Source organism: Coffea arabica, chromosome 3e (assembly GCF_036785885.1).
Source record: "Coffea arabica cultivar ET-39 chromosome 3e, Coffea Arabica ET-39 HiFi, whole genome shotgun sequence".
Taxonomy (NCBI): domain Eukaryota; kingdom Viridiplantae; phylum Streptophyta; class Magnoliopsida; order Gentianales; family Rubiaceae; genus Coffea; species Coffea arabica.
Window position 1 is genome coordinate 5,449,169 of NC_092315.1, and position 22,743 is coordinate 5,471,911.

The 22,743-nt window shown below is 34.5% G+C and overlaps 2 protein-coding genes across 2 annotated transcripts; both read right to left on the reverse strand.

Moving 5' to 3' along the window:
* Window positions 1-1,692: 1,692 nt before the first annotated feature.
* On the reverse strand, window positions 1,693-5,725 carry LOC140038787 (uncharacterized). Its single transcript, XM_072084061.1, has 2 exons — window positions 4,651-5,725; window positions 1,693-1,772 (listed from the first exon to the last, which is right to left on the reverse strand). Exons 1-2 carry the CDS (start codon window positions 5,723-5,725, stop codon window positions 1,693-1,695), a joined length of 1,155 nt encoding a protein of 384 aa, XP_071940162.1.
* A 9,047-nt stretch (window positions 5,726-14,772) lies between these two features.
* LOC113737945 (uncharacterized) lies at window positions 14,773-16,618 on the reverse strand. The gene is made up of 2 exons (XM_072084553.1): window positions 15,288-16,618; window positions 14,773-15,202 (listed from the first exon to the last, which is right to left on the reverse strand). The coding sequence occupies exons 1-2, from the start codon at window positions 16,212-16,214 to the stop codon at window positions 15,197-15,199; spliced, it is 933 nt and encodes a 310-aa protein (XP_071940654.1). The 5' UTR covers window positions 16,215-16,618; the 3' UTR covers window positions 14,773-15,196.
* Between the last annotated feature and the right edge of the window lie 6,125 nt (window positions 16,619-22,743).

Genomic DNA, 22,743 nt, shown 5'->3' on the forward strand with positions numbered 1-22,743 from the left:
TAACATACTTTTAGCACAAGTTCAAATTTGATACTTTTAGAGCAACTTCTATATTTTAAAAAATAAAAAAATTAACTTTAAAAGTTTTATTAAAAATTTTGAATCAAATGAAAAGATAAATATGTTTTACAAATTCAAAAAAATGACACATTATCAAATAGAAAAAGTACTTGTGCAAATATGCTTCCAAATAATATGATTAAGCACTATATAAGTATTTTGATAAAAAAAAATTCTACTAATTTAAGTGCTTTTTGATAAGTCATCGTAACTCCAAATCGACCAATGCCACAATAAATTTGCACAGTAAAATACAGAAAATCCCATTAATATTGTGATTTGAGATTTTGTCATAATATTTCCTTATTGTTTAAAAACCCATAGATAATGCCCTTATAGTTTGTACTTATTTGAAACTTGGTTGGAAATCATCCAAATTAGCGGAGTTGGACGTAAAGTGGGTTTCAAATTACATAGTCAAGGATAATTTAGTATTTTGCAATTTTTTGTACTTTTCTTTTGCTTTTTCCTTTCTTTTTTGCTTTCCCTTTACCTAATGTTGCCTTTTGCGTTCCCTTTACCTGATGCCGCCTCTTCCTCGTCTGATATCAGATTCCACTTTCCCAAACTTTCTCCTCTTTCCCTAATTTCTTTTGGGTCATTTCTCCTCTGCTATTACATTTTTCTTTTCCTTTTTCCTTTTCTTTTCTTTTTCCATTTCTTCCTTCCTTCACAACCAAAATCATCAACAGCACTGGTGAATGCCAATCATCACCAGTACCGACACCGATCACCAGCAGTTACCCCACCGAGCATCACTAATTTCAACGTGATTTTAATGCCCAATGATCCCAAAATAACACCAAAAAATTTCCAGTTAGATAGATCACAAAATAACAACAAAAATCCTCAGTCAAATTATCTCAAAATTTTATCAAAAATTTTTCCAATCAAATTATCCCAACATAACACCAAAAAACTCGCAAATATAGTAGCTCTATTATTAGCCTCAAATTAATCCCAAATTGAATAGAAACACCGATCACAAAATTAGATCTAGAATTGGCCAGTGATGATGGTGGGCATTTGTTGATGATGGTGATTCTGATAGCTCTAGTTTTGATTAATAAAGGAATCTTGGAGTTGTCTAGTGACAGAATGAGTCACGGTTGTTTAGAAATTTCCAACGAGGAAAAACCCAAAAGTCACGAAGAATCTCGGCAGCAGGAATCTCGAATCTAACTCCAGCAAAGGATAAATTCATAATTAGTGTCAATCATCGGAAAGACGCTTAAGGCCACTAAAGAATTTGGAAAAGCGATAATTTCACAATCTTATCCTGAAGTATCTGATACTTGCAGAGAGCTCCCCTTAGGTTTTAAAAATTACACCTGGTTCCCTTGCTTTTACTGTTTATGTAACAAGATAGATCAATCAGGCTACATTTTTCCTCAAATACCCTAAATTATCCTTGTTCTATAAAAAACAAAAGAAAATTAGTTTTCTCAACACTTTCTTCTAAATTTGCAACAATACCACCACACAAATAGTTTGAACAGTTCAAGAATTTCAGCAGTTCCAAAAATCCCAACCTCTGTCTTGTAATATTATCTCAGGCTAAATGTTTTTGAAAATCAATTTTCCCTTGATAACCAACAACCAAACTAGCACTATCGTAAAAAAAATAATAATCTAACGTACCACCACCAGTTCAATAACATTCCGAGCTCCACAGAAATATATATTAACATCGTAAAATAGAGTAACGCCATCTATAACAAAATCAGAACCAACAATATTAATCAAGTAAAGAAAATCAAATGCATTTATTAACATGCTACACAAGTTTTCAGGATAATAATCAACCCAACAATTTTCCCACTAATCCCTCCTCTTCCATGCTTTTTAGTTATCAATTGCATTATTTATTCCTTTATCATCACTACAAGCATATTCATTTCTTTTTAATTGACAATGAAATCTGCTTCTGCAAGTAAAATAGTGTCATATTCATCAAGTAAATAAAAATGGTTATGGTATGATAGGTCATCATTAAGATAAATAAATATGTAAATATAGAGAAAATGTAAGAGGAAAGAAAAGGCAAAGAGACAATAAGAGAAAAGAAGAAAGAATCGTTGCTTACAAGAGTAAGAGAAAGGGAGAAAAAAGGAATGGTGATTGGTGGAGAATAAAAGAGGTAGGGTTTCTTTTTCTTTTTTCTTGGTTTTATTTAACCCTTGCATCATATTGTGAATTATCTATTAAGTGTAGGACATTATAATCATATTATCACATCAAAGGAGGTTAGTGTAATTTCTTAAATCTGAAGGGAGTTGAGTGAAATTGTCAAAAACCTCAGGGGAGGTTTGTGAAATTATCCCTTTGGAAAAAAGGATAATTGGGTGGTGGTAGTGGTGGTGTTCGATGCTAGGGTTGCAAACGAATCCAACCACTCACGAGCCGATCGCAAGCTGCTCGAGTTTGAGCTTGACTCGAGCTCAATCAACATCGAACTTGAATCGAGTTCGAGCTGACCAAATCGAATTCAAATTCAAAAATACTAAATTGGTTAACTTGCGAGCTGGCTCAAAATCGATTATATATATATATTTTTTATTTTAATAATAAAATTATATATATTCCTAATATTTTATTATTTATTATAAATTATTATATTATTTATTTTTTAAAAATAAAATAAATATTTTTTTAAAGCTCGAGCTCGACCTTGGCATTTTGAACTTGTCGAGTTTGAGATCGAGTTCGAGATTCATAAAATTACGTTGAAACTCAATTCGATTAGGGTGAAACTTGACTCGATCCGACTCGTTTGCACCCCTATTTGATGCCATCAATGGCAATGACGGAATCTAGAGCCACTAGATAACTTAGGAAAAAGAGACAGATAAGGCGGTGGTGATGGAGCTACTGGTAGAGAGAGAGAGAGAGATTTTTGAGGAGTTTGAAAAGGAGTATTGTTGGTGTAGAGTTGGGTCCGTACAGTAGGTGAAAAGAAGAATTGCTGAAGAAGAACAAGATAAGGGAAAGAAGGGAAAAATTGCTGCTAAATAGTAAAGTCAATAAGTATGAAAAATATAAATATTTAAAGGAGAGCAGTGTTGGAATTTGATGCACTTTCATCTAAAAAGACGGTTTCCATCCACCGTCCAAATTAATCCATAGTACAGAAAGGTTTTTTGCGTGTTTTTTTAATGATGATAGGGGGATTCCATGACCTTTGATCAGAATTTTTATGTATTTTATTCTAAATTTGCATAGGTTTAACCCGTCATTAGGATAGTGATATAAATCAAATTATATTAACTATTTTCATCAATTTGTTAATAAAATTTGCATCTTATCCAAAAAAAAAAAAAACACAGTCCAAATGATGTTGTTGTCAGTCTTGGCCTATTCAATTTTGAGTTTTATTTAACCGATCGATCGCGCTTTGGTCTTTAGCATCAGTTGTCCCCACGTGTTGACTCATTGACGCAAATTGTTCCTAGTCAAGAAAAACCAAAGGTGAAATAATCATTTTAGTTGCTTATTTTTGAGACCGTGATCATTTACATGTTAACTCCTTGACGCTAATTGCTCATAGTCAGGAAAAACCAGAGGTAAAATGGATCATTTTAGTTGCTTAATTTTGAGACCGTGATCAAATTGTTCCTTATGTGTCAATATCCATCCTTTAATGGAAAATTAGAGTACACTTTACGTGCACATCACATGCACCATTAAAAACAGCTGTTTACGTTTAATATTATTAGGGTTTTAGTCCCTTTTTCTATCACCGTCAATTGATTTAATCTCTCGTCTCTACAAAATAAAGGTTAATGAATGATTTTTCATTGACTTCTGATAAAAAATTAGATAATTCTAATGAAATTGATAACATAAAATGTACACCATTAAAACAGCAAAAAAAAAAAAAAAAATCTCGCAAGCCGGCCTCAATCTACTATTTTTCTAGATTCACCTCTCCCAATTTCACCAAATTTCTAAATATAACCGTTAATTCATAAGCTTTCGTACCGCGCATATAATACAAGGATTATGCATGTTGCAATTGGAGAAACAGAGGAGCAAATTATTTCCCTCACCCAATTTTCCCAAATTCATGATTTTCAAAGGACACAACAACAACAGTAAATCATGCGATCAAAAAGTTGAGGTTGCAACAAAGAGTACCAAGAACTAAGAGTTAGAGGTCATGACAAATTTTTTCTGTCTTTTTGCTGTCCACATGCAGTGGCGCCGAGGCAACATATATCTAAGCCAATAAAACTATAGCTTGCAGAAGCACAAGAAGAAGAAGAAAAAAAAATCCCCAGCCACTGTTCCACGGATCAGTGTTGAGTCTTCAATGGCTTATTAATTTGTAGCAATTCACTAATACGCTTATTACTCCAACGCAGAGACAGCGAAGAGTTAGATCACCTTTATTCAGCTATCAGAGCGCTGATCAACCATGTGCCTTGTAGCAGGCCAGAATAGTAAAGTATGTTTGCAAGAATTGAAGTGAAAAAATAATACATTTACGAGGGTTTCTCATAATGTACCCAATCATGCGTTTTGTAGATATCCAGCATTGTTTTGGGGGGTATGTTTTGATCTGTCTCCTTATGTGGCGAAAGTGCTCACAATCACATGGTACCATGTCATCAAACTTGCTCAGAATTTCTGGCAAGGCCTCTGCACTGCCTAGAATGACTCCTTGGGAGGAAAATAGTTCAACATCTTGTTCTGTACGAATTAACTCACTCAAAAGCTTAAAGAAGGAGGTTGATTCTGGTTTAATCCCTCTCGGCTTTTGAGCAATCTCATATTTGCGAAGACATTCCACCATCAACGCTGTGTACCTGTCAACCTTGAAGATAGGCAAGTAAAGAACACCATTGAAGGGACCATGCTTGTAATAAATACCTCTACTTCCCAGGTCTTCCTCTAGTGCTGCAAATGCAATGCCTTTTCTGCAAAGTTTCCTGGCTGAAGGTAAATCATCAACTTCATCACCCACGTTATTGCCGCTTACTGTGATAGCTACATCTGAGCCACTTTTTGTTCCAAGCATGCATGTCTGGAGGCAATGTATCAGATCGACTGGTTTCTGGTCCAGCTCCGGTACGAGTAACATGTGTACAGCTCTTTTTGCCAATTCCAATGGTTGCTTCCATTTGTTTTTCTTCATTAGTTCCTGAAAGAACCCAAGTTTCATCAATTGCTTGAGCACTACAAATGGGATTTGGTTACCAACAAAGAACATGGAACTAAGCCACATCTCCATGGCTTCTCTGACGCATCCTATCCCAAAAAAGCGATGATTATCCGGAAACTCAAGTTTGAAACCATCCATTCCCTCTCCAAGAATGGAAAACGCAACCAAGAGATAAAAGCAACCATCAATTGCCATCATTTCTCTAAATTTGTCTCCATCGATATCCTTTAGATCACACTCAGGATAAGCAGCTCTTGCTTCTTCTTCAGTCTCCTGTAATCTGCTCAAAAGTTCTGGTAGAGTAGAACCCGACTTCTCCAGTACGAAATCCAAAGCTAGCTTCTTCTCTTTTTGTCTGATGTCCACCTCTCCTTTCAGTTCTTTTTCCAGATAACAGGGGCCAAATCTCCAAAACTGTCCAAATTGGCCATTATGATATTCTGGCCAAAAGATGCGTATTTGGCGCGGTATGTTATTGGTTGGTTCACATGTGTTTTGCATTAGGATCAAAGAGATTCAGCTCCCACGTCCCACCTGGTATCATATTCAAAGAAACTCAAGTAAGTTGCAAATGTCTTCTCCAACACATAGAGGTGATGGAGGGGACCTCAATAATCATAGTTACATACCACTTGAATATATTCAAGATAGGTGAATGCCGTAATCAACACTGGCAGAATCAGGACCTACAATCAGTGTGGGCAGTGGAGGCAATATTATACACCTAAAATGATATTATTACTGTGCAAATAAAATTTTAATTAAAAAACATGTTTTGTACGAGTTTTGTGTTGTGGAAGTATTGATTCAAGTAGTAATCAATTTTGTGTTTTAATAGCTTTAAAACACCATACCGAAGAAGAGACTGTCTAAAAGAAATTGGTTGTTTAGGGGAGATCATATGAGGGCGAAGATTTCTTACAATATAGAGGGCAATGTAAAAAGAAACGAGTATTTTTCAAATTTGAAGGGGTACAATTATAATAAAAACATAAAAATTTGTAATAATTTCATGGCTATTTTTTAAATTTTATAAAGTTGACGGGCAACACAATGTAGCTCCGCCACTATTTATTGAACAAAGAGAAAGCACTTGGTTCTCACTTTTTAAGTGTGGACAACGCTTGATTAAGGGGTGTTCATATTTTCCAAATAATAAAAAATCGGCCAATCCAATCTACATTGAATTTTGAATTTTTGTAAAATAGAATTTAAAAAAAAATCAAAATATAATTTTCTATAAAAAAAAAATACATTACCGAATTACTGTCTTAAGGCTACCAACAGTAGAAAACAACTTATTTATCATAAAAAACTGCAAATGATAGTAGGAAGGCTTGAGTCCCGGAATGAGTCTAGCACAATGTTGTTTCCTACTATATCCATTTTCTTTTGTTTGGCAAAAATACCAACTTTGCTCTAGAACCATAATTTCTTTTTCAAGGAATTAAACAAACGGAGGAACAAGAGAAAACCTCAAAGGAAAAAAAAAATATGGGGAGAACCCAATTTTCCAATTGTGATGAGAAATAGAAAGGGTCCAATTCCAAATGAGACACCACAATGGAAGAGCTTTTAATTTTTAAGGCCCCTTTTTAAATGTTCAAGAAACCAACCCAACCGACGAGTTGAGCATGAACATTCAAGAAACAGCCAGGAACAGCAAATATTCAAGAAATTTTGTGTATGTAAGTCACCTGCTTATAACGGCCGCACTTGTTATCATTGGAAGAAGCCAACCTTTACGATCCCATGTGTTTCACTATCAAAACTGAACGATCACAGCCAAAAAAAAAAAAGTCAGATAGTTAATTGAGCTAACTAGCAGCAGCATGCATGGCACCAAACACACGACGCACTGATACAAGTAGTTTCACTTAAGGGGAAAACGATGAGGCGCGGCTCGATCGCTTAATATTTGTGGTAAAAGCAGAATTATTTGAAGTAAGTCGATGATAAAAAGCTTTGAGGGCGGGTTGTTTGAGAAAATCGGGAGGGCAGAGGGACTTAGGGAGTGGCGAATAACTTCAGATTTCGGTAGTACGAGGAAGAGGATAGCATTGCTAGAACCAGTTATGGCATTAAGTACGAGGAAGAGGATTCGGCCCCAGGTCTGGGAGCACAGGTAGAAGAACTAATAAAGAAAGTTTGATCTGCTGCGACGGGACAGCGTTGACCGCCAAAGGCCCACACGCAGCCATATGAGCTATCAACTCATAAAAATAGAAAAGGAAGGATACTCCACCCAGAGTACTACTATAAGCCAAGAATTATTAAAGCTCACAATAATAATATGACGACTAGCTAGCTAGCACCATCAAAGCTACTCGTATACCTTAGTACTATGACAAAAGACAGGACGAGAGAGGAGGCAAGAGGGTGAGGGAAGGGAGATTAGCGAGATTTTTGAAGATGCATGTATGCAAGGGTTGTAGACTTGTAGTTGAGGTGGAGCCGTGCAGTTGGTGGATTTTAAGCTAGGTAGGTTGTTTATGTATATAACAACGAGACAAGACTAGGATGTTTCGTGCCAAAAAACGAAAAGTTAAGGTAAGAAAAGGAGTCAGAGAGTATGTTTCTTTCTTGAAAAGGAGTGACGAGTATGTTTGGTGCAACTTTTTGGACATAACGAATTTGTTCTGCAGCTGTGAAAGAGCATGACAAAGGTCTTCGTTAGCGCAAACTCTAAGGAGGAGAGACCGAAGAATATGTTCGGAGCAAGCTTTTGGACATATAAAACGATTTTGGTGCTGCAGCTGTGAAAAAGCATGACGAAAGTCTTCGTTAGCACAATGTCTAAACAGGAACTATTTTCAACTATTTTCAAGAGTCACATATAAACTTATTAGGTACTACAATGACTAAAAAAAAAAAAAGAGTAAAGGATAAATCATTTGCTATAAGAACCCTATCCTTACCATCATTATTCTATATTTTCCATTTCAAGTCCTAGGGTTTAAGGCTCACCGGGCCTTTGAACTATTTACAGTAACAAAACGAGGGATAGGAACCCATGTAATATCTTTCTATCTAAAGAGTAAGCCATTTTTTTCAATTTAAGTGGATTGGTGAGAAAGAAGTCTCTCATCTTTTGTTGTCTATCGATTCGCATCACAAGCACTCTTTTATTTACTTGTTGACGAAGACAAGACTTGCCCAGACACAACTGTTATCAATCTCTCCACCTGCCACGTGGTGACTACCACTTGCCCCCTAAGAGTCATTTAAGTTCTCCCCTTACCTTTTATAGGCCAGCATCTTTCCTCCTCACATATTGCAGATGTTCCTTTCCTTGCATGGAACCTTTGATTGGGAAGATTTACAGATGGCTGGAGAGAGACTGGAAATGCAATATCAACCACTCATGGAGGGAATGTTTACAAGGTAGCTGATGGCCTGGCTAAGAATGGGAATTAACATAAAAAGGAGATACCACTCAACTTCAACCATGAACTTCAATTGCATTGATTGCTAAATTAGGAGGAAACTTCATTTCCAAATCTTATGCCAAAGGTTGCAGTGCAACCAATAAAAAGTGCACTACCACTTGCATATGTTCTTTTGGGTATAATGGACTACTACTTGCACATTTATTCATTCATGGAAGAAGATTATATTGTGTGTTGTATTTTCTTTTCATGTTCTCACTTGTTCCAGATTTTATAGGGCATGTACACTCTATCGATCCTTGATTTGGTAAGAACCCATACAAGTATGGCGTGCAAGCTATCCTTGAATTGGTGAAAGCCCATGTAGTATTGTTGGGATATCAAGTGTGAATCAATATCCCACATCGGAAGGAGATGAATAGAATGAGGAACATATAAGTGGGAATGATCTATAGACCCAATGCCTTAAGGTTTTGGGTTGGATGTGGTGTCAAGTCCATGGTTGTGGTTCCATTCTAACTCATGGTTAAATTCTCCCCGAGTTTGGCTCTCTCAGAGCCCAACAAGTGGTATCAGAGCCGATGGTTCGGTTGGGCAGTGACTTCAGGATAAAAAGCCAGTGGGAGTGGTAAGGCGTGGCTTGGATAAGAGCGGGGGAAAAAAAAAAGATCATGCAGACCTGCAGTGAGGCAAGGGCATGTGGGTTTCTTGAGCAAAAATCGTACACTCCAGATTAAAGTGGGCTTGATGGAGTGGATGGGCTAGGGAGAGAGGTCCTACATCGGAAAGAGATGAGTAGAATAAGGAACATATAAGTGGGAATGACCTATAGACCCAATGCCTTAAGGTTTTGGATGGGATGTGGTGTCAAACCCATAGTTGTGGTTCCCATTCTAGCTCATGGTTAAATTTTCCACGAGTTTGGCTCTCTCAGAGCCTAACAAGTATCAATTTATACCTCGTATATTGTCATATGGAAATGGGCTGTTTTCGTATCTCGGTTTTATTTTGGAATGGTTTTATATGTTGAAATTAAAAACCAAAAAAAAAAAAAAAAGCACGCCACCCAATTAACAAAACCAAATTAATTGTGGTACAAGGTTGCCTTCATACAATTAATTTGTGCATTTCACTGCTAATAACTATATATAAGAGGTAGATTGATGTCTAAATGTTTCTTGATCGCATGAAGTATGATAAACTTTTTTTTTAATTTTTTTTTGGGTCTATGCTCAAAGATCTTGAAAAGGTGTAATTGGAACTTGGAAGTAACATTTGTAATGTTATCCAGAACAACCAAGTTAAACGGAAGTCTGTATTTGCTACATTGGCTACCCAATTACAACATATATAATCTAATCAATAAGAATATTGCGGACCTTTTCTTTTTCACCCTTCTTTTTTGTGCTCGTGTAGATAATGATGAACTGCATTGAAGCTATCTTAACTCTTAAGTAAGTAATCTGTTGATAGCCTATTTATCTCCAAATTAGTGAGTGCCAACTTTGTCTCAACGTGTCGAAAAGAAGAATTTTAAGAATTTTCGATTAAGAATTTAATCTCTCCAATAGAATTAAATTAAATTGAATAATTTGGTCACCAATATGTTTAATTCTCCACCATGACTAGCCGTGATTCTTTTTTTGGGGGTGTTCGAGTGCCAACCTCTTATATACCTTTGGGAGGAGGCCTTTGCTTTTCTCTTCCAACGGATGAAGTTTCCTTTCAGTTACTCCGCTAAAAGGGTTTACAATAAATTATCGAACATGGCTAAGAATTAGGATTCACATTGTTGTGCTGCTCTTCAAGCTTCAAGCTTCAAGCTTCAGGAAAAGGCGACAAGTTGGCTGCTTTTCTCTTCTTCTTGTCATTCTTGAAGCTTGAAGACAAGAAGCAAAGAATAATGGAAGGGAAAAGCAGCCAACTTGTCGCCTTTTCTTACCCTCAATCCCCCATCATATGCGTGGCGAAGACTAGGAGACTAAACCTCATCCACACAACGTTGCACTCTTCAAAAAAAAAAATTTGAATTATATCTTACAAACAAGTTTTTTATGACGGAATTCATTACTATATCAATGAATTTTTGCATGTGAAAAGAACCATGGAATTCTATACTAGTTACCTGATATCTTAATTAGGTTCAGGCTTATAAATCTTTCAGGAAGAATCAAGCAATCTAACATTCGCGTTGGATGAGAACTTTATAAACGAGTCGGAAACTTTTAGATCAGTTACTTGATATTGTAAATCGTTGCCGGTTGAAACACAGATGGCTCGAGTTACGCAATCTTAAAGAGAGAAAATGGAGAAGAAAAAGCCAGCCAGGTAGTAAAAAGAAAAACAACTAGGGTCCTCTCCATTAATTGGAAACAACTTTTTCTCCTTTACACTTGGATGATAGATGAACTTGTTTTTTGAGTATGTTGATAATGATCTACTTGTGAAAATCAAATTAATAACACAAGTAGATTATTTTACAAAATTCTGAACTTACCAAAGAAGAAGAGTAAGGGTTTGAGAGTTGAGATAAGAATCTTATGATCACATAATTAATGTCCTCGCAAGTTAAACTAGGTCTAGGGGATTGCAAAATTTTGATTGTGTATATGTACAAAGAAATACTTAGATGGATAAATGGAGAAAAACGCAATGGGTGGATCTCAACCCAGTAATTAGCACCACAAGGGGTTATGAATAGATAGATGTAGAAGCGCTCGTTTGTTCATGCAAAATGAAGGCATTCTCCTTAATGTAGAATTTTAAAGTAATTTGTTTTGTTAAATTTGGCAAAGAGAATTTTAGAGTAAAATCTTATGATTATATGGAGGATTTTTAAGTATAGTTTTTAGATAGATTTGCGTTAGGAAACATTAGAATTTTCTTTTGAATGAAGTCAAGCTTCTGGTCATTTTTTGTGGGGGCTTCGTCCAACAGCAATGGTTGCCTGATGGATACAGGTTATGGTCTTAAGTGTTAATTTTTTTGGACAAGCAAAAGTATGAATCAGTTTTTATGGGAGCTGTTGTTAATTAAGCCTATCTGAACATCTCTTCGAAGAAGCTTAATGTATCTAATGCGTTGAGAAGACAGCAAGTCCTCAACAGAAACATAAACGTGCTTCCAAGCATAAGCATACTTAACTAATCTAATCCAACTATGCTGAAAATTAAAAGCCAAAAGAACGAAGGAGAAAAGGGCCAAAAAATAGTCTCCCTCAATAAGAAAAACTTTCGATACTCTTAAGTATGAGCCAAGAAAAGAGTACAGTGGAAATTATGAACCAAGAAATCTTTCATCCTTTGTGGAAATTGAATGTTAAGATGATCGTTTGTCTCACCCAATTTCTAAGTCTGTCCGTTATTTGGGCGGAGAGATGTTGCGTTTACAAAACCCAATTTTCGTTGGAAGTTCTTTAGCTGCCCAAATAAGTAGGACTATTAAGTATTAGGATTAAATTTTTATCCAGTGTCAATATAGTGAATTTTTTACACTAATAAATAAAAGGTACAGATGTATACTACTTGTATAAAAAGTGAATTTCAAATTTTGAATTAGATTATGTGGCAAGCATCGTGTATATATTAATAGTGTATAAAAAAAAATTACCCTAAATATTAACCATATGATGAAGAGGTTTGCATTTCAACCTTAAAATTTTTGTTGGAGAGGAGGGACACGGGAGGGGCCCTATATGGATAGAAATTATAATTTTACAAGCGCAAATTTTGGCTTCTACTTTTTTTAAAAAAAAAAATTTGACACTGAATTATCTAGGAAACTAATTGCACTTAAAATGAAAAGTTTTAATCAAGTTTCTGTATCAACAATTTTTTTTTTTTACCTACTAAATTATTTTAACAAAGCAACAGCAAAGTTAAGTGTACGGAACTTTAGTAAGGAAGCTATGTATTGATTGATAAACTGAAATATGCAATAGTTGGACCACGGCAGGAACGGTCCCTGCCGGTTGACCGTTCCTGGCGGTTTTGTGTATTTTGCACGTGACGGTGTAATTTTATTTGCACACGGTGTAATTTTAGAACAAAATTTTATGAACCCTACATACAATATGAAAATCGAGGTATAAGACATGATCTAGATCATACTTTTTTTGTGACCAAATGAACAGGGACGGTTCTTCTGACCGTCCCTGTCCCTTGTCCACAATAGTTATGTATTAGTACAAGTATTCATTTTTTAATCTTCTCATCCTTACAATCCCAAGGAGAAAAATATGGTTGACTATTCTTTACTATTAATCTTTGAAGACAAAATCATATTTAAAGTGCAAATGGAAAGTACTCACAAAAATAATACAGATATAAATGCTGGTTTTATATGTTCAAGGAGAAAAATTTTCGGAATTTTCCAATTTTATTAGTTTCAGCTCATATATAGAAGATCATATGTACGCGGAACAAAGTATTAAAAATTGAAATTTGGTAGATCAAAAATGAATAAGAAAATGAAATAATTAATGAAAAGGTGTATGCAATTTAGCTTTAAATAAAATTTTCTTGACATAATAGATAAAATTTTAACAAGTCAACATGTAACGCCAAAATAATTAATCAATTAACCAAACAGTACTAGTAAGGTCCAAAAATATGTATAGAGAGGTAAATGTACAATTTTTTTTTTCTTAGGGTCTGTTTGGTTGGAAGTAAAATGTTTTCCTTGGGAAAATATTTTCCGTGGAAGTAATTTTCCATGAAAATCATTTCCCTTTCATCATTTTCAGGTGTTTGGTTAGTTCATTGAAAATACTTTCTTACTTCATTTTTCTGGTGTTTGTTTAACTTTTGAAATATTTTCACTTTTATCTCTATCTTTACTTTTTACACATTATAACTACATACTTCTTCCCATGCAAAATAAAAAAATTTATCTCATTGTTTAACTTTAAAAAATCTTGGAGAAATGTATATATGAATAAAAAATATCTCTTTAAGCAATAAACAAATTGCTAGCCATTTAGTGTCAAATATAAATCACTTGTAATGCTTATTGTGACATATATCTTGCACTTTCACTGCTGAAAGTTTCTCTAGAAAAGAATGTCCCTATTATACATAATTAATTACTAACATAGGATGAGCAGGATGAATTTTTTTTTTTTGATTTTGAATATACTAGGAGGAGGGTTGGGTTGGGTTGGGTTGGGTGGTACGGGGGAGGGAGTGTAAGGAAGAGGTCTTGGGTTCGAATCCTCCTGTTTACATTAAAAAAAAAAAAGAACATACTACAAGATGTTTTCAGTAAGTTTGGAACATATTATAGGCGGGATGCATACATTTCGGAAAACAACTTCAGTAAATTTGGAAGGGAAGTTGTTTTCCATAAGATGAGTGAAAATATTTTACAAAGGAAAATGTTTTCAGTAACTTTTGTGCAACCAAACATGGAAAATTAGGAAAATATTTTCCTGGAAAACATTTTCACCCGAAACAAACGGACCCTTAATGTTCAAATTTTTCATAAAGCAACAGCTAGGTTGTGTCTTCTTCTTCGCAGATGTCAAAGTCGATCAAATGACGCAGGAGCTGGAAGACAATCCTTTAGGTATTGTTATGCTTTGGAGATTTCATGCGAACAAAGCTAGTGAACTCCGTGTGGTTATTAACATTGCATTTTTTGGGCCTCGTTTACTTTTCCAAATGGAAGCACAAAGAAACCTCCAAATTGTACTATAAACGAACATTTAAACGAGGATGCAGGTAAAAAAAAAACCAACAAAGGATTCTGATCATCATTGAATTCTTTCATTTGTGACAACCCTTTAATGTCCGGATGGGGAGGGTTCTAAAGTAAGTTAACAATAGAAAGAATGTTTGAGCGAAGGAGAGAATTAATAGGCAAGAGTGCCAATACTTGGCACATTTCCTGGGGAGCCTTTTTGAGTGGTGTTCCTGTCCTGACCGGCCAGATTGCTCAAGATTACTGAAAACTTGTAATTTGCCACTAATCTAGAATGATATAAAGGCACTGACATGTTAGAACTTGTAATTTGTCATCAGTTATATCAACAATGGTTATGGTTTTTACCTTTACGGTCCTTTTCTCTTCAATCTCTTGTTTACCGTTTTATATAAGGAGGAGGATGAACAAAGACCTCTCGCCATCGAAGTAATCAAACATTAGAACCAAGTAAAAGCATTAACAAAGAAGTCTCAATATTCGCACTCATATATATGGGAAAACCATCAGTTTTGGTATTGGCGCGGGGGTCTAAAGTAAGCTAACACAGCAAAGACTGTCTGGATTAAGGTGAGGATGAAAAGCAAGATAGCCAAGAGTTTGAACCTTTCCCAGGGAGCAATGTTATAGTCTCTCAGTTGGATCCTCAAAAGGTGGAGGTTTGGAGTGGTGTGCTTGTCCTGGCTGGCCAGATTGCTCAAGATTGTAGGCAACTTCTCTTTATGGTAGGGGTTGTCTGCTTTGATGATTCCTTTTTTGGCTAACAGCTTGACATCTTCATAGGTACAAATGAGATCGTTCATGAACTGCAGATAGGATCTCACCTCGCGTTTGCTCTTGCCCTGTTGTTGACTCTCCTCGTAATGCTTCAGGCTTTTGAAAACTAGTTCTGTATCATCACCAACTGTGAATACCGGCAAGTAAAGACGAGCAAAGATGAAGTAGTCTGTAAAACTTATCTCTGTACAGCCCACCTTTTTCACTTTCCTAAAACGGATTCCCTTCTTATTCAACTCGGAGGCGCTAAGAGTCAGGTCCTTGGCTCCATGGACTCCCCTGCTGTCCCCCAAATCAACATCCCCTGTATCAGCGTCAACGAGGTTGACATTGCTTAAACTTCGTCCTGGATCAAGCATGAATGAGTGGAGCGCATGAAGCAAGTCAGTAGGCTGCTGTTCTTCACCCCGAGGGTTTGGTGATGCAACAGTTTGATTGGCAACATGTTCTCGAGCAGGCAGAACAAGCAACTCATACATGATCCTCTTGGGCAGTTGTGATGGGGTTTCCCAGTTCACTACTTTTAGTATATCCTGGAAAAAACTTTGCTTCATAAATTCATTGAGCACCACAAGTGGAATTTGATTCCCAACAAAGAACATCGCCTCAATCCACCTGTTGACATCCTCTTTCTTCTTTTTGTTGCCAAAGATAATGTGATTGCCGGGATAACCCAGTTGCTCGGAAGAAGCTCCGAGGATGAATAATGCCAACTGGAGGAAGAAGCAACCATCTTCAATCATCATCCACCGGAACTGAGACTCTGTCAAGTTACGCACGACTCCCCCAGCATCAGCATAACTAGCTCTGGCTCTTTTCTCTACCCTTCTCGTTGCAAACAAGTAATTTTCTATGGTTCTGTTTCTGTTCCCGCCTCCAGATTTTTCCAGTACTTTATCCCACGCTTCCTTCTTTCCACTGACCTCGGATTCGTCTTCACGGTAAAATGGGCCAAATCTGGGGTGCGACACTTGGAGCTTTCCCTTTTCTCCAAGTTCATCGAGGACTGAAGGGTGGCACTTGCATATCCTACAAACGGGCTTCTCATTGACTGCGACTAATGGGATGTCTTCAGGGTCATCTGAGCCGTCTACCAGTTCGTATTTGTGCCAAGAAGTAGACATATTCGATCTGCCTCAGGTCAAAACGCAGATTCAACTTATTTATGGCTCCTAATCATACAACAATTTTACTTCTTTTGAACCAATAAAATTGGGAAAAGAAAAACGTTTAGGAGTTTCATATCAGAAAGAACCGGTTACCCCTTTTCACTGAAGCGGACCTCAAAAAGGAAAAACAGTTGAAACGAAAAGCATGTCGTGAATTAACCAGATGGAAGAACAGTTTAGTCTAGGTTGAAGGTTCCTCAGCTCCAACGAAATTCTTGGCTGGAAAAACAATATGAGAGAGTGAAAGTTCATAGTAGCAATGATGCTAGGTTGAAGAAGAAAGAGCTAAAGGAACAGAGCCGTTTGCAGTTGGCTAGTTGGAACTTGGAAGCAACCCTTCACGGAAATGAGAGAACCAACCAGCAAGAATTTGCAAGAATTAGTGTTAATAAGAATTTGCAAAATGGAATAATTGCAGAAAGCTCCCCTAAGGTTTCTAATAATTTCACTAGCTTCCCCTAAAGTTTATAAAATTACATAAACCTCCCCTGAGATTAAGGTTTTGATAACAAAATTAGTCCAATTAAAAAAGTAACATTAAAAAAGTACTTTAAGAAGAGAGATGAAACTTATATTTCATAAATACCCTTTATGCATGTATATAAGTTGTATTAGTAAAAGAATAAAAATAATTAAAAGTTAGAAATAATTAGTACACACATTTTACCACTCAAAAAGTTTGCATTTAATAATTTAGATAATACAAATAAGTAATAAAACTAAATTAATGATCACAAGATTCAGCAAAACAGACTAGTCATCTCTTTTAACATGATATTTGTTATGATTCTTGTGATTTTAAAAAGAAAATTTTTTTCAAATGTTGTTTTTTTCCCCTCCTTTCTAATTGATTGAATTTTCAAATTCTTGTGATTAATAGAATTTGACAATGATCAGAAATCAATTGTACACAAGGTAAGAAAAAGGGTTTTGATAGAAGAAAAAATACAAACCAAAAGAAAGTTGTTCGTGAGGATTTTTTTTTTCCAAAATTTGAAAGTTTTTCTGTTTAGAATCACAAAAATCATAGCAAATATCATGTTAAAAGAGATAACTAGCCTATTTTAATGAATCTTGTGATCATTAATACAGTTGTGTTACTTATTTGTGTTGTCTAATTTATTAAATGTGAACTTTTTGAATGGTTAAATGTGTATATTAATTGTTTCTAACTTTTAGTTATTTTTATTCTTTTACTAATACAATTTATATATATGCATAAAGGGTATTTATCGAATATAAGTTTCATCCGTCTCCCTATAGTTCTTTTTTAATGTTATTTTCTCTAATTAGACTAATTTTATTATCAAAATTTTAACTTTAGGGGAGCTTTGTGTAATTTTATAAACTTTAAGGAAGACTAGTGAAATTGTCAGAAACCTCATGGGAGGTGAGGTTTCTGAAATTATCCCTCGCAAAATTTGATACCCTCTAGCTTACCTATTGGTTGCCCTATATAAACTATGCAGAGTGAATTTTCTAGCCCCACCCCTTCCCCTTTCTGTTTGGGCCCTTTGGGCCACTGTGCCGAGTGAATTTAATACTCTAGATTTGAGAAACATTTGCAATTACCATTTTACGGGACAAACAACTTTATTGGAAACATATCAAACTTTTCCATATAAGATCCTAAAAAAACCATCCACGCAGATATCTCAGGCATTGTTTATCTTGTCCCGAATCGGCTCAAATAATTCAGGAAATCAAACAGAAGTTAGATAAGTTTAGAATGAGGAACCTATGCTGTCCATTCTTTCTTAAGTTTGGTGAACATAAGAATGGTTTCATCTATGGTGGTGGAAAGCTGACTCACCTATGCATGGTGGTAAGAGCAAAGGAAATTAGGACAACACATCGCAGTGGAGCAGGACAAAAAAAAAAAACTATTAAAAGTAGTGACCGAGTAGACTTCGGTCCCGTTTGATAAGTGAATTTTTTGGGTGTTTGTCTAAAAATTTACTGTAACTTACTGTAGAAGTTTTTTAAAAAAATTTTAGAGTGTGTAAATTTTTGAATATTTTGAACTGTATAGTGTAAAAACTTTGAAAAGTTTTTTGAGGTCATTGTAGCTAAAGTTTTTAAAAAACTTATTATAGTAGACAAACTTGGCAAAAAACTTGTCTGCCAAACAATGCCGAAGTTTCACGCAAGGTGGTCCATTTTAGTTTTGGGAGAAATAACATGTATGCCCCTCAACAACTTATAGGCATTTGTATGCACCAAAAATTGTCATTAATTGGGGATTAGCTCGTCATGCCTAATTGGCGGGAAACAAGTTGCAAAGAGTGGGAAGAGTTGAAAAAATTGGTCAGATGCAATAATCCTTGGGATATGCCGAAGTGAAGCCATGTGTACTCCAATCTTAATTTGTAAATGCTTACTTGATAAAAGAGTTATGATGGTTTAAATTTAATTGTTAGTTGATATAGATGATTAATTATATACATAAATAATTAAAAGAAATTAATTTTGTATAAAATTAATTTTTTATGTAATTACATTTATTAAAGAATTTTGGTTTATAAGGTTATTGTAATTTAGTAGTTACAACATTTAGAGTAGTTACGAGTAGTTATAATAGCAAAATGTGATTCAGTAGTTAGAGCAAAAATTAGTTTTTCTTTAAGGATAAAATAGAAATTTTTAAAAATGACATAAAAAAGTTTACACTAATTGTGATCCCTCTAACTTTATATATAGCATAGATAGTGGCCTTTTAAATATTAACATTATCTAATGATAAGGATAACCAAATTATAATAAAAATCAAAATTTAATCTTAAAAGTAAGTGCTAAATTTAAATATTTTGTTGTGATATGGATATTGATATGGATTATCTAATGATAGCATATCCATTGAAACAAGCCGGCAATGATAGCTAGATAAATGTCAATTAAAATCATGTGTTCAAATTAACATACATATCCGAACAAATGCACTTGACGATAAATTGGAATTGAAATTGATTAAGTTGGTCGATTAGCATAGATGAATTATCATAAACATAATTCGCATGTTCTAAACTAAGATAGATATCATAATCCTTTTTCTGGGGGACGGGGGGTTTTATGTAGTGTGTAATTGAATTTTTTACATTGAACCAAATTATTGTCTAAGCAACTGAGTCACAAAAGTTATGGATGATAAATTGAAATTATTTGAAAAATTGGCAGTTAGATTGAAAGATTTAAAAAATTGGCAATCAAGTAATCATGAAAAATGTTTGCAATCAGCCTAATGCATGAAATTATTGGAGAATAATTTCAAATTTGAAAAGGAAAATATGAATATGAGTAAATGTGAGTTGATTGAACAATAAATTTGGCTATTTCATTGTTAACCATTTCATTAGTTCATGTTATCTTTGTATGTTAACAATTTCATTGTTTTATTAGAATAATAATTTGATTTCATATTCACCAAATCAAACTCTAATCGAATTGAAATCAAAATTCAATATAAATCTTTTGACAGATTTTATCAATATTGAAATTTGGTTAAAACACCAATCTCGGTTCTAATTGACCTTTGTATTTTTTTTCGAAGTAAAGTTAGTAATTGATAATAATGTCATAGTGTGTTCATGTGTGAGTAGCTATTAAGTAACTAGGCTATTAAGTGTTGTGATTGTAATCAGAATGTAAAAGATAATTAAGACTATTAATAATCCACAATACCTTTTTTTTTGGCAAAAAACCACATACTATATTTTGGATAATATGGTATTGTGTTGAGAATATGTTGGCATTCAATTTACACAAAATATTTGAACGGAGAAAAGAATGATTCATTAATTTTCATATATCCAAACCATAAGATATTGCTTTTGTATGGATTTTTACTAGGTATGCATTACACTAATCTTTTAGAACTACATCTTCAATGTATTACCTACTCAAGTTTTGATTATTAAATTATCCAGTTATAGTAAGGGTTAAGATAAATTAATGTTGCAAGGTTTAACAGTGTTCTTAGATAAATCTCGAGGTGATACATTCTTTTTTTTTGGTTAAATAAAATTTATCCCCTTAAGGTATATCCTACTTTTAAAAAAAAAATTGTTTGGTCTCTCTTCTTCTTTTTTTTATTCGAAATTAGTTATCTTTTTTAATTGAATTTATCCCTTTAAGTCAATTACCCATTTTGAGAATCTTGTATTCCTTCTTTTTGCAAACTAGAGGGTGATACTTATCCATTATAAATATTGTTTTTTTAATTATCACTTAAGTCTATCTAATAGTGAAGTTTAATTATATCAATCCAAGTAATTTTGGGTGAAAATTTGGAGATTGGTAGTTGGCGACTTTAGTTGACTTCCGCAATTTCACCCCTCTACCCTTAGCCCTTGCTAAATCTTGAAATTTTTAATTTTCATTTACCGCTATTATTCGGGGAATTGTACCCCTTTCGTTTCATTGTTAACGTGATATTTTCACTTTTTTATTGTTTCAAAATAAAAGTCTCGTGATAAAAGTCAAACAACTTGCAATACAATTTTTCTTTTACACGCTTAGTAATAATGATAAGATTTCATCAATTAATAATAAATAATTATATCAATTAATAATAAACAATTATATATGACCCACCATAATACATGCACACTTTCACAAGTCATATGGCCTTTTGTTTTTAGCTGGCTATTTCAGTTTCAGTGTTCAAACAATGGATAAGATTGGAAGAATATGAAAAGTGCAGTCCAACATTTTATTGTGCATAATAAAATAAGTGCTATTCCCAAAAAATGTCCCAATTTTGTGGGACAGAGGGAGTAGTTCGCGGCTTCATCAGTGGGGATTTCCAGATTCCACCCACTACAAAGCCATTTGTATTTGCTGTTCACTCCCTCGTACTAACCCGCAATTTGTCTTTTAGTTTTGGCTTGTGCCGGTGACCTTATCTGAATTGGGCCCCAAACACACAAAGAAAGATGGCCATGCATGCTGAATTGTCTTGTTAATATTTCTTCAGCTTAACCAACTACTCTAGCCTAGAGTAATTCACTATCAGGAAGAGCCTTAAAACTCTTCTTGAGTATACGTCAATAGATTGAATTTCTTGACCTATATTCTAATACAAAATTTTTTGTAAATTTTAATAGTGAATGTAAAGGCACCCGTTTGATTCAATGACAGCTCAGTCCTCTCCAGTTCTCCATTAACTCCCTTTGATCGACCCATGCACCTTAATGTAGAGTAGAAGCAGGTGTAGAATAACATTTATCGTATCAAAAAAAAATAATATTCTTTCTGCATAGGGTGGAAAGTTACCCTAATCTTAAAAAATTGATTCCACCCTTGAAGTCACCCTACTTTTAAAAAATTGATCAGGAAGGACGCATACTTTTTTTTATTATTTATATAATAACAATTGAATAGGACGGACAACTTTCCACTACCCTACTTTTGAAAAATTGATCAGTAAGGACGCAACTCTCCGCCCTAAGAGAGCGACCCTACTTTTAAAAAATTGATCAGGAAGGACGCTTAGTTTTTTTTTCTTATACCATATAATAACAATTGAATAGGTCGAAACAACTTTCCACTACCCTACTTTTAAAAAATTGTCCGGGAAGGACGCAACTCTCCGTCCTAAAAGCGACCCCACTTATAAAAAATTGATCAGGAAGGACGCATGCTTTTTATATAATTGAGCGGGATGAACAGGGAAAAGGACAAGCAATGAGACAAGCTCTCTTTGGGGTATATTATTTTATTATTAGACAAGAGGGAGATTCTTTTTGAGGATATGGGAACCACTACTTTTGAAAAATCGATTAGGCAGGATGCATACTTTTTAGGGATAATTTTGGAAATCTCCCCTAAGATTTCATGAAATATCACTAAGCTTCCTCCATATTTTCAAAATCTCTCTTATCACCCCTCAAGTGATTGTGGTGTCACATGTCAACATCAAAATGGATGAATTATCAACAATAACCTCATCACTTCTAGCAATTATCTAGCATATGAAAAGCAAAAAAAAAAAAGAAAAGAAAGCATGTAATAGCCTAAAGTCTGGGAAACAGTTGGCCCACTTACAAAATAGAAATTGTTTTGATTTCTAGTTCAATTTTTTTCTTTAACATTGGACTTTATAATTTGAATTGAATTTGAGGCCAATACATAATAGTGTTGACTTTTCATATGCACTTAGTATAAATCATTATTGATATTGTGCAAGCGTCTTGATAATTTTTAATATAACCAAATATTTTTTTAAAAAAATGTATCCATGGCCACCTTTGTTTTTGGTTTCATACTTACCTTAGTTCACTAGTTATTTCTTAATCTATTATCCTTAGTTAGGGTAAAGAAATCAGCACCATGTCTTTTGACATCCAACACTGGTAGCAAGTTTAGAAATGAGAATAAGATCCTTATTATTACCCTTTTGATATCTTTATTAATATGTTTTGTTTTATTTTTATTTTTCTTTGAATTTTCTTCCTTACACTGATATAATCAGAACAAGTGGCTATGA